At 41.2% G+C, this 13321-nt stretch overlaps 1 protein-coding gene across 1 annotated transcript in view; it reads left to right on the top strand.

Annotated features, from left to right (window-relative positions):
• Positions 1 to 8257: 8257 nt before the first annotated feature.
• AKAP12 (A-kinase anchoring protein 12) overlaps positions 8258 to 13321 on the top strand; it is a 28149-nt gene continuing 23085 nt past the window's right edge. Inside the window, exon 1 of the mRNA XM_018567579.1 lies at positions 8258 to 8482. Coding sequence (XP_018423081.1) covers positions 8458 to 8482 — 25 coding nt within the window. The 5' untranslated portion in view covers positions 8258 to 8457. The remainder of the gene's footprint in view (positions 8483 to 13321) is intronic.

Genomic DNA, 13321 nt, shown 5'->3' with positions numbered 1-13321 from the left:
TATATATATATATAAACAAAAAAATGTTTTAAGCCCCCCGTCCCCCACATGCACGCACATACAATGCAAAAATGTGTTGGATGCGCCTACGTGCGAAAACGAGAATTGTGCCACACATGTTACATACCACCACGAATGTTGGAGTGAGAGTAATAATTCTAGGGGCCATCAGTCACTGTTAACACTAAACTGTTGAGCAGTTAAAGCTTTTAAAGTGTCGCCTATGAGAAATTTGGGGTATTGTAATTTTTTTCAGTTTCAAGGGGGCACACAATTTTAAGGGCCTGTTCACACGACGTCCGTTTTCTGTGCTGACCTGATCCGTACACCCCTGCGCTAAAAATGTATCCCAATGTATCCCTATGTGTTTTTTGGACTACAGTTCTCACGTGCGCAGTCCGTTCAGGTTTCGACAGAAAAAATACTGCATGTCACATTTTGTCCGGTCAGGTAAAGGTCCGGAAATGCACAATGCGTCAAAAACGCCCCACTCCAGCAAAAAAAAATTTTTTTTTTGTTTTTTTTAACTGTAATGCATCAAAACGCGGCAAAAACACAGCAAAAACACATAGCACCGCGTCTGCAGATCCGCACCTGATCCGGACCTGATCAGGACCTAAAAATCATGTGAACAGGCCTTAAGGCTTGACATGTTTGGTATCAATTTAACCAACGTGACCCTATCTTTTATACTTTACCAAAAAACTGGCTATTATATTCTGTTTCTGAGCAAAAAATTTCATTCTAGTTTATTTTATCCTAAAAAAACTAGTTTAATAAACATTTGCACAAATACTGTGCAACATAAAAAATTTAAATTAGCATATATTTATTATACAGGGCCTCTAATTGAAATTTGAAAAAAACAAACATAATTAGCACAAAGGAATTTAGCAAAGATTGCTATTATTACTATTAACGATGGCTGGAGATTATGACATCATTTTCTTTTAGGGGTCTTCTGAAGCTAAAGGCTGCTCAAACATGCATGGAGAGGGAAGGATCACAGCCAGACACCTCTGATGTCAGAAAACAATAGGAAAACAATAGGAAAGAAAGGTTGCCACAGACAAATTAGACAATACTGAGATTTGCGGCCACTGTCAGAGGTCTCTTTCTAAAACATTGTGAATACACATGCACATGTGGGCTGCCTGAACATGTTTTTTCTGTGAAGTAGGGTGAAGGGAGCACACCTCTGAGGCTTAGTTTATGGGAAAAATATTGATTAGAAATGGGTTTTCTTTGCCCCCCCCCCCCCACCCCCCCTCCTCCTAATCAGCTGGCTGGGGCCCTCTGTTGAAATCTTTGGCATTTTTGTAGAAGAATTTAGATTTTTTCCTGCTGCTTCTGTGAGCCTTGGATAAATATATATTGTGAACAGGCTGCCAGTCTGTGCAATCATCTTACCAATAGCTCCAACTAGAGATGCAATCACAACAAACATGATTCATATTTGTATTGCTCCTGAATATGTACATGTAAATCAATTTAGAAGTTTAGGAAATTGTGAATTATGTAATTACCTGCAGATTGGCTACATCTCAAAAATAAGAGCAAGTGAAGCCCAACTCCTATCCTTCAAGACTCCTGAAAATGTTTTTAAGGACATCAACTGGTACAAAGAATAATTTATTATACAGTATAAAGAAACAACAGCATCAGAAAAAAGGTACATACAAAGATAAAATAACCACATGGTACCAGAAAACCTTTTAAAATCAATTGCAACTGGAAAAAGAGCTGTGTTTGTATGAGACCAAAAATATATCCCACCCAGTCACTATATGGACAGTATACAGTATATGAGTTCAATTCCCTGATTTGCCTGGTTCATAAGCCAGTTTTTACATCCCTGGCCCCTATCTCAGTTATTCTAGCCGTTCAGTATGAAAACGGTTCTCACCAGAAGATTTCTTTCAGACCGATGAACTTTCATCTTTTATTTCAGCAGTAGGGATTTAAAAATGAAGCAATATTTTGATTGGTTGATATGGTCAACAAGAGATTTTATTACACTTTTCATAGATCAACTTCTTTGCCAACACAAAACATTACACAAATCACCTAATCAAAATGCAACATTGCAGTGTATGTAAACCCCAAGAATAAACTTCTCTTATTATCTCCATTTAGGTCTGCTTAATACTATTAAAAGAGTTCTGTTATATCTGTTCAACAAGTGCAAAAAATGCCTGTTGATCTGGTCAGTAATTCAGTGCTGTGCTCTGTCCTTTGCACTCTGCTGTGATATATAATTAACAGTCTAAACAGTCCTGCCCAGGTCACTTCTGCTATCTACAAAAGATATCCCCTCTATGATCAATGCTGCATCTCCATAGGTACAGTACAGTGAATAAGCGCTGTCACCCTAGGACAGGAATTGTGTTACTGGCAGGATTACCAGGTGAAAATAAAGGAAAATAGCTTGATAAAAGAAAACTAAGGCAGCCTCCACATCAAAGGACTGGTAATCTGCAATATATATAACATTTGTATTCTTAGGTTCAGATACTGTTAAAACCTGTACAGAGGAAATATGGTAGCTGCCATTAGTAGTCTCTCTTCCTGAAAATACTAGTTGCCTTGTTGTCATGTTAATCCTTTCTGAGTCACTGATCCACAGTTGCAGATTAGAAATGGTGACCTTACTTCTGGTTGCTCCTTGCTTTTTTAAAGTCAGTTACTCCAAAAGTCAGAAATAACCAGGCAACTACAATTTTTCAGCAATGGCAGACCCAATATGTCTTTCAGTGTATAGTATGTTTCCTTTAAAGGAGAACTATGAGAACTATGAGGTGAGTGCTTTTCACTCACCTCATAGTTCTAGCCGACCTGTATCAATGAGACTGTCACAGGTCGGCTCAGTAGATCAGGAGGTGAGCGAACACATACCGGGTTCGCTCGCCTTTCGATCTTGTCACGGCTCTCTGCTGTGACAGGGGGAGGGGCTGGATTCCTTTCTCCCCGCTCCCATCTGCCAGCGCTGACTGGCGGAACGGACGGGGGAGGGGGCGGGTGCAGCTGGCTCTGCCTCTAGATAGGCAGAGCCAGCTGTCACTCACGCAACTGGGCGGATCCCGTCATCTACAACGGGATCTGCTCCGGCTGCGGCATCTCAGTATACCGCGAGCTGTAGCTCGCAGTATACTGAGCTTAGGGTAACGGGAGGAAGCTAGTTTGTGTCCTCTCGTTACCCTAAGGAGAACTATGGGGAAAAACACTGACCGCATAGTTCTCCTTTAAATACTGTATATTGTAATATTGTAATAAATGTATCTAAAGCCAGAATCTTATTATAGTTTTAAATAGCATAAGTAAGGGTTAGAACGCATGTCAGGTTTCTACTGTTGCCTATACCCCACTCCTGCGGAAGCTCATTGGGGTTGATTCAGGGGCGGACCTACCATTTGTGTAGCCAGTGCGGCTGCCCCAGGGCTCAAAGCTACGGGGGCCCACTGACAGGGGAGGACTGGGATGTGGGGAGGGTCTCTCTAATTCAGGCTGAGCTGGTGCTGTGGTGGCATACAGCAGGCTGGGCAGCACAGAGACTCCGAGGCTGTCAGTCTGCTGCTGTCCTCCCACTTTCAGTTGCATAGCATAAGGGGGCGCTGCGGGGGTCCATATACCGCCTGCAATGTATATGCCCTGAATACAATGCAGGCGGTATACAGGAAACACCGGCGAATCACGTTTCTCCGGATGCGTGCACATGCCCCGCCCACTTCAGACCGTGTGGCCAGGATGGTGCCGGGCTCTGGCAGCACTAGAGTGTATAAGGTAAGTGACTGAGTCAGTGAGAGGGGTGAGTGAGGGGGTGAGGGGGAGCCCACAGCCTGCACACAGAGTGCTGTGATTTGATTTAATTAGAGAAATGGATTATAATAAGGAACATTACACTGTAATGTTCCCTATTATAACCTATTTCTCTATCCCAGCGTGGAATGAAATATTGCAGTCCACAGTCCAGTGCGTTGCTATGTCCAGAGTTCAGTGCGTTGCTAAGTGCAGAGTCCAGTGCGTTGCTAAGTGCAGAGTCCAGTGCGTTGCTAAGTGCAGAGTCCAGTGCGTTGCTAAGTGCAGAGTCCAGTGCGTTGCTAAGTGCAGAGTCCAGTGCATTGCTAAGTGCAGGGTCCAGTGTGTTGCTCAGTGCAGAGTCCAGTGCATTGCTAAGAGCAGGGTCCAGTGCATTGCTAAGAGCAGGGTCCAGTGCATTGCTCAGTGCAGAGTCCAGTGCGTTGCTCAGTGCAGAGTCCAGTGCGTTGCTCAGTGCAGGGTCCAGTGCAATGCTCAGTGCAGCGTCCCATGCATTGCTCAGTGCAGAGTCCAGTGCGTTGCTAAGTGCAGGGTCCTGTGTGATGCTAAGTGCAGAGTCCAGTGCGTTGCTAAGTCTAGGGTCCATTGCGTTGCTAAGTGCAGAGTCCAGTGCGTTGCTAAGTGCAAGGTCCAGTGCATTGCTAAGTGCAGGGTCCAATTCATATACTATTCTACATTGCTGTATAATATTTTGCTGGGATTTGTAGTCCCTCTACAGCTGGTGCCATTCTGTACTAGAGTGTAAGCTCCTCTGTACAGAGACTGATTTGACTGGTTCAGTGTTCCCTGTACAGCACTGTGTTATATGTCAGAGATATAGAAATGTATAATAATAGTGTGTGACTGTTGGGGGACATTAGATTAGACTTTTTATAGCAAGGAAGGGGCAAAAATGCATTGCATTTGAAAAGGCTAATTCAATTCCTATCAAAATATTTTCACCCCTGTTACCTTAGGCTATGTTAAGTTTGTTTGTATTGTAAATACACTCTCCAACTCATCCCACCCAACCAACCATCCCAAAACAATAAGCTAATTAGAATATGGCTGAAAGTGACCAGGATGAGGATGTATATTCTACCCTCCATGGGTAATGAGATCACAGAGCAACTTCTTTTTTGCATTATTCCCCAGGCACTTTGCAGTCTGTATCAACAGACCTCTCTTTTCTACCCCCATGTCAAAACTCTAGCTGACTAAAGCTGGCCATACACTGTTCCATTTATTTTAATTCAGCCTGCAGTTTGAATAAAAGAAATGTAATCTCATTGCTGCCAGGAAACGTAAGGGATCTGAGCTGGTCATACAGGTATAGAGAAAAAGGCTTAATTCCCCCATCTACTCTAAACAGTGTGAATGGATGAATCTCCACTCTCGGCTATTGTATTATTACAGCCGCCACCTGTGGCAATCAGAATACACAAACAGTAGACATGTGCATTCAGATTCGGACGATCCTGCAAATCAAATAAATTCAGTTTATTCGGCGGTTCGCCCAAATCCGAAATAACAAATGTATTACATGCCCAAATATACAAAAACTATATTCAAGCATATTTAAATTTGTTTGCAGAATTGGAGGCAGAGCGCATGACGTCACATGGCGCTGCGCTGTGCGGCTTTGGGTGACATCATACGCATGTTTGGGTGCAACCATCTTGGTGTGTGACGTCATGTGCTCCACCCCCAAGATATGGCCGCACGTTCTGTAGTTTCAATGGGAAGTTTCAGATTCGGAGGCTCGTTGCTCGTTGGCTGACAATTTTCTACCTGGCTACAAAATCGATTGAAAAAATAGCCAATAGATGGAGGTCAGAGAACAATCATTCTTTTTACATGGGAGTTATATAGCTACACACAGATATGATGCAGTGATATTGACTAGTTTAACCCCCAACCCATGTAATATTCTTACAAATAAATATGGGATATATAATAAGCAGGAATGCTATGCAGCCATCCCTGGATTGTGTGCATATGGACAGGAAGTGGCTGCAGTAGAGCAGCAGCATTGAGTGGCAACAAAGGATGAAAAAAATATATAAACTGGTGTTTTATTTAAGGAATGGCAATTTTTTATTATTTACAATGTAAAACATATGAGTATAGAGTATTTCTAAATGGTGTCCAAAAAGTCCCATTTAGATATTATTACTTTGAATATTTGGGATGGTGGAACACTGAATGTAATAAATAAAGAGTTACTGTGCTACTACTTTCATTAATGAATACCATGGTTATAATATATATTGCTTTTGCAAACGCAATGGTATTCAGTTAGTAGTCACCTCTCCTTCAATAATTGCATATTGTATTTAAATTGAATAGATTGTTTCGGTAGACACACACACTACAGTTACTGCTCAGTTTACCAAATTAAATCTGGGTATAAATCAAACTGGTGTGTGGCCAGCTTTAGATTAACTTTTTTTGTTATTATTGTAATAGAGTATGTACATATATTTTTTCTTATATTCCTGCATACTATGAATAAAGCTGCTAATCTTCACTGCAGGGCCCTGCCTGGAGCCACACAGCCTTTCTCCCAAAAGTTCCCCTGCCATATCCTTTTCATCCTTAACTGTGGCCCTTTTTATGCTTACGGGGAAAGCCATACTTCGCAAGCCCATTGGAGGTCACCGTGAGTAAGGCTGCCCATAGCAATGAATGGGGCTATGGCCATAAACATCACTGGAATGGGGATGAGAAAAAGTTAGTATGTAACCATGTTGGCTGCACCAATGTGAGTGGGAACATGCTTTAAAGAAGAACGCCAGGAAAAATAATTTGTAATCCTTGCAGTGGGGCTATCCCTGCAGTGCAAAGGTTAAGTGCTCGTTTTTGTCTAGGGTCTAAAATAATAAAGTTATATTCACCCGAACCTTACAGCTGGCTAGCTGTTACAGCTCTCCCTCCAACCTGTCTCCTCCTCCGCCCCAGCGATCGTATGTCCCTCAGTGTCCTCACGTCCTGTACACAGTGTATTGACGGCAGGAGCGGAGGGGGGAGAGGCTCCAGGGACAAGTCTAACAGCCAGTCGGCTGCAAGGTTAAGTTGAGTATAATTTTGTTGTTTTACTCCCTAGAAATGAGCACTTAACCCTTGCAGCGCGGGGCTGGCCCCACTGTAGGGTTAAGAATATTTTTTCCCGTAGTTCTTCTTTGTAGGACAACTTCTTATCAAAGGTACCTCTGCATCCTCCATCATTGGCAGCCAGTCATTTACTATCCAGTTCCTGTGAGCTCAAAATGTCATGATAAATCTCCTAAAAGTGCATCATCATGCAGCCTGGGCTCACGGGAGAATGTTGCATAGAATCAGGCTCACAAATCACAATGTAGGCGTTGTTCTATGCATCACTAAGGACTACTGAAGCTGGAGGAATAGAAGAAGGACCCTGCTTGTCACATGACCAGCCGGAAGACCCCTGGAGTAAGTAAGGTATGTATGTTTAAAACCTTTGAAAAATGAATTCAGCCAGTAGCAGTGGAGGCTGTTCAAAATGTAAATGGCTTTTAGGTCTCGTTCATACCTAGGCGTATTGCATATGCGCGTCTGTTGCACGTTTTTTTACGCGCGTTTCCGAAGGCTACTTGGCTGTATCCCAATGAAAATGCGCAACAAAACGGCCCAAAGTAGTACCTGTACCTTTTCAGGCGTGGGCCGTTTTGTAGCGCGTTAGGGACGGGCGGAAATACGCCAAGGTGGGAACGAGACCATTGAATACAATGGGATTTATATTTTTGAGCGTTTTGTAGAGCGTTCGTCGAGCGTAGAACGCGCTACAAAACGTTCAGGTGTGCACGAGGGCTTAATTAAGTTTGCAGATTGCGAGGACTCCTGCTTAGAGGAACAAATGTGGGGTCTTCTAAGTCGCAGATTTTTATTTTTTTTCCAATTAAACACATCCTGGCACATAAGAAGATTACTTGTGTGTATATCAGGTTATCACAAACAAAACATGCATATTTGTTTTCCCATTTGGCACAGGAGGACTTTATAATGTGGGAAGGAAAAGTTTTTTTTTCTTTATGCTATTGAGAGTCTTGAGTAAAAACCACTTGGAAAAAAAGAGAAAGATTATAAAAGACAGGTTCAATTTACATTTGCTAAATCCCAAAGGTTAAGGAAGAAAAAAGGGCATTGTCATGGTATGTGAGGAAAATTCTAAAGATAAGGGGGGGAGGACTTTTGTTTGCACATGCTAATTCCCTATTCAATGAAGTCATGTATTGGACGCAAGGATCTGTGTGAGTCTATCCTCCAGTTTGAGCAATTTGAAGTCCTCTCTGTGGGGTCTGGGGGTTGGCAGACAATAGAACAGGGTGGGGTCGGGGAAGGGGGTGTGTAGAACTTTGGGCTGCTCAGTCAGGCAAGTTGTTAAAGGGGTGTGAAGGAAGCTTCCCTCTCATTTCACAGACCCCAGGAAGAACAGCAGAGGAGACAACACTGGAATGTCATATATTTTCTTACAAGTGACTTGGATTTTCTTAGAATACTGCCTGGTTTTCAAGCAAGCCTCACACGACATCTACTGTTCACAGCTGTAACAAGGAATTAACTACTTGTCCTAGAGTACACTGGATAAAGCTGCTGCTGTGTTGGTTAGTGGTACACGGATAAGAATCTCAGAAAGAAAATATGCTGGGCACAATAACTTTAACTGGTAAGTTGACTTATTTGGTGGTGGTGTGTAATTATAGAAGACTTACAAAGTTCAGAGGTGCAGGTTAAAAAGAGCTAGTTGATTGAATATTGTGCAGTTTAGAAGCGAGGATGCTATTTAGAATTATATGTTGCTACTTTACGTTAACAAGCAACTTCCTGTAGTGAATGTTTGCCAAACATTTTTGTGTAGAGGCTAAAATAAAAGGTAAATATTAGAAGGCAACAGTATCTATTTCAAGCTCTTTGTAGTAATTGGAGTATATATGCATGTGTATTTGCCAATGCAGAGAGCTATGGAATTGAGTTATGTTAACACCTTTTTACAAAATTTAAATTTGACAAAATTTAACAAATTTAATGTATTTTTTTTTTTTTTTTTGCTGCGCTTGAGTGCAGTCAGCTTGAATTTGCATTTTGTCTTTTCTGTTCACTTCCAATGTACTTTAGTCAGAGGATGTATTGAAAAAAAGGTGTGTCTACAGTACATATAATAAAGAACAGCTTGTTGGTTGCACAATCCTAGGAAGGTAGCAACAAAATGTGCTTGTTCGTAAAGCTCAACAGTATTATAATTACTGTTATAGCGTTTAGGTGAAATTGGATGGTTCAGCAGTTTTATTGAAGAAAGTCTAAGGTTAAAGAAAGGTTACCGATAAATAGTTCATGAAGCCTGGATCTATCTGAGAGAGATGCTATTTGTTTCCTTTCTGATATTCTCTTATACTTTGGCTTGACTTTTCAATCAAGAGAACATTTAGGAGTTTTTTTAAGAAGTCATGTATATGTGCCTTCAGTTCTTACATTTAGGGCCTGTTCACACCAAGCGCGTTCCAGGAGCAGAGCAGTTACAGACCGGATCAAAACTGCGTCCAATGGTATTTTGGGCTCTAGTTCACAGCGCAGTGTTCAGTTCCAGAGCATGTAAAAAAAACTGCAGCAAGCCCTATTTTACCAGCTCTGGAACGCATGCAAACGCATCAAAAATGCATGTAAACGCCCTGGAACGCACTGAAAATCCCATTTTAAACTAAAAATATATATTTTTTTTACCAAAAACGGCCCGGAATGCATCAAAAACGCAGTATAACACACTGCACTGTGTGTGCAGAAACTCGTACAGATCTGGTCTGCATTTGGCGTGAACAAGCCCTTACCTCGTACATGCCATGCATGGTTGTCTTAGTAGCTGTGAGGTTCATTGAGGGAGTTTGTTCACATTTGTCAGCTGCCACTCGCTAGAACTATTTGCCAATTACATGCATTTGTAATTGATACTAGCCTCAAGGGTAACCATCCCAGTTAACCCATTTATTTTAACAGGCAATCTTTTAATGGGGTAATAAATATACTAGTGAGTATTTTTTGTGATGTTTGTGCTGTTTCTATTAAACATTGCGTTAAGTGATAGCTGACCCAAATGTGTCTGTGTAAAGGCAGAGTGCATTACTTTTCCTAATGCTTCACTGAGCTGCGGATTAAAGAACTTTTCTGGCAGAGGCACAAGGAGGGAGAGATCCCAGCTCACATATTATGGAAAAGGTTTCAGTGTGACTTGGAAAGTTTAATCCCATTCATTTGTAAAGCGCAGGATTTCAAGTATCCTTAGGGAAGGTGGCTTCACCATTTGTTACATGGCCACAGTAAAAACTATTACTTCACATGGAGACTTTGAATTGGCTAAGGGCGGGACATGAAGAGTAGAGACATCATTTAAGGTAAGTGTTAACATTTACATGGGGGGAGGGGGGAAAAAATTTGACTTTAATGTCACTTTAAGTTAGGGTGGAGTAAAGCAAGCAAAGATATATTAATGATCCCATTCATGTCCTCCATTACCGCAGCACAACTGTTTTCTCCTCTTTTACCATTTTTCCTGTACTGCCTCTTGCGCTTAAAAAAGTCAGACTGCAGCTGGGTGACATCAGGTAAAAATGACTGCCATAATAATTTTTGCTGGTGTCACCACTGTAGTCTAGAAATGCTGAGAACACAAACTTTAAAGTGACACTAAACTCCAGAGTTTAAATCTTAAATATACATTCAAGTACCTTAAGTTATAACAAAAATGTATCTTGAAATTCCATTGATTTGGCGGTTCATCCGAATCCGAATTAACAAATGATTACATGGCTGAATATACGAAAAAATGTATTCGGGCCCATAATCAGTTTGAGAGCATCCTGTGCATGCATGGTGCCATCTTGAAGGCAGGGTGCATGACGCCGCACGTGCACAGCACCGGGTGATGTCACAAGCCGGTATAGGTGCTGCCATCATGGTGTATACCTACATATACACCAAGATGGCAGTGTCCAGTAGGCGTGTGACATCACCCAACGCCACGCACGTGCAGCGTCATGTAACATGTGTCTTGTGTCCAGGATGGTGGTGCGCATGCGCAGAACACGCCGTTGGCCGATATGGCTGCCAAGCGTTCTTTTGTTTACATTTGCAGATTTGAATTCGGAGGCACTTTGCCTCCGAAGCTGAATTAGCATAAAAATGGGTTTCGTTTGACAAAACGGATGAAAACGTTTTTTTGTTTTCGTTCATTGAGCTCGAAACAAATGTTTAGTCCTTGCAGATGTCTAGCTGACCCTGTTCTTCCTTCTGGAGGGAGGCTACTTTTATTCCCCATGGTCCCTGTGTGAATTGTAAAGTATCCACCGATCTAAGCTCACTCCGATGATGGACTACAATCTCACGTTTAGTTTGCTCTTTTGTATTGAGATTGTAGTCCATGACGGGAGCAAGCTTGGAGCGGTGGCAACATACACTGGGACCATGGAGAACAAAAGTAACCACCCTTCAGAAGGAAGGGCGGTGTCAGAACCAATTCAGAGATGATTTGAGGATCTACAACTGAGTGATACACAAATAAGAAACATTTTTGTTATTAGGGTACTTGAATGCATTTTTATGTCTTGGGGTTAGTTCACACCGTATGCAGTTGTGATGCAGTCCGTTCAGTTTGACTGCTGCAGCCAAAATACATCACAATGCTTTCCTATGGGCTTTCTCGTGCTGTATTCACACCATTGCAGTTCGTTCAGATGCAGTCAGAATAAGTACTGCTGCTTCTAACTGCACCGAAATGCATCAAAATGCATGCAAACACATCAAAACGCACGAACGCATAAAAACCCCCCAGAATCGATTGTGGCATCATCCAGGGGGAAAAACGCATCAAAACGGATCGCAATGCAACTGCGCAGACGCACGCAGTTGTGATGCAGTTTCTATTGTGAACTACTCCTTGACTCCTGAGTTAAATGTCACTTTAAATGGACTGCTGGAGGAGTGTAGACAGTCTCACTTAATAAATATAGAGCTTTCCGGGTAAAAATGTTATAAAAAGTGAAATAACGTATTTAAAAAAACAATGAAGGACAGACTCTGAGAGGGAACAGCTGAACTCTACTGGGAGGTATTTTGTTTTCTATAAGAGGAAAGTGGTCTTATTCTAAAATGTAATCTCAACAGTCTGATCAGATTTGTTGTATGGATGTTCGTACACAAATCTACCAGTGTATGGCCAGCTTAACAGTCAGCCATTTATCAGCTCTCCATCTGAAACAGTTTGACAAACAATTGCTAGAGCCTGCTTCTGCATCTTTGGACAGCACCTACCCTTGACTTTCCTGTACCTTTAATAAATCTGTGTTTCATACTGCACTGGTTGAATGAACATATTAATGTGTTTTTGAATTATTCCCTATTAAATAAGGTTTATGACATGAAGGAACTCTTGGCTTCCATATAAATTTTTACTTTCAGAGTCCATTAGATATTTAAAAAAAAAATCCAACTAAATATAGAGATCCTTTTATTTTTTTTAAGTCACCATGATGAATTCACATGGCATTTTATGTATTTTTTTTTTTAAATAAACATTACTGTTGTTCATTTAACTAGATGTGGTTTTGTCTTATTCGCTGCCTGCTGTTTGCTTGTTCTTTTGCAGAATTTAAAACAAAATAAAGACTCAAAATGCTTTTTTTTTTGCTGACTATTCCCTTTGTGTAATCCTTTTTTAGCTTTAGGTTGCTAAGGCAGTAATTGTTGCCCCAAAGGTGAAACCCAATTTGCTGTGACGATTAATTATTAAATGAATTATCCAAGATTAGGTTATGTCAGTTCCTGTGACTCGCATTACTTAATGAAACAGGATACTTATGTATTTATCACAGAAGGGCATTGCCCACTTTGTATGTTTTGTGGGTGTGTCATACAGCAGTGAATTCACAGCCCAGAACTACACTGGGAAAAATCTGTAATATGCAAGGTTTGTAGGAAAGCCTTTACTTATAACAAAAGCCTTTGTTTTGTAAATCCTAGTCTGCCATTTAAAGAATGCTTCAACAGAACAAAAAAAAAAAATCTAAGGCGATATGGTTTATTTTTTTTAAATGTTATTGCTACAACATTATATTATAAAATACTTTTCTAGCAGCCAGTGCATGGCCAAAGTTCAATAACCGCTCTTTAGCATAAGGAAATTACCTACAAAGGAAGTTTTGCTTTGGTGTTGAACCATTTGGTCTCTTGATAATGAGCTTTACAGCCTTTGTGAAACTGTTTGCTTAGGCTGGAAGTTATCCAGACTAGAAAGCCTGTCACTTGGAATAATTAAACATTGCACAGAATTGCAAACCACATTGTAACGTCCCTTTTGAGTCCCTTTATCACTTTGTAGTAAGTAGTCTGCTCTTGTCTGACGTCATCAAAGGAAAATATCCTTTCAGGAGGATGGAAGCAGAATGAACAAATGTGAAAGATCAGGACATGTTTCCGGTTAGTGGATGGTGAGGGGTCAGAAGTAGTTGTACAATGGTCA

The sequence above is a fragment of the Nanorana parkeri genome, unplaced genomic scaffold, assembly GCF_000935625.1.
Source record: "Nanorana parkeri isolate BGI_ZX_2015 unplaced genomic scaffold, ASM93562v1 scaffold1067, whole genome shotgun sequence".
Taxonomy (NCBI): Eukaryota; Metazoa; Chordata; class Amphibia; order Anura; family Dicroglossidae; genus Nanorana; species Nanorana parkeri.
Note: the sequence above shows the minus strand (reverse complement) of the source record. Positions and strands in the feature narration are given on the sequence as shown.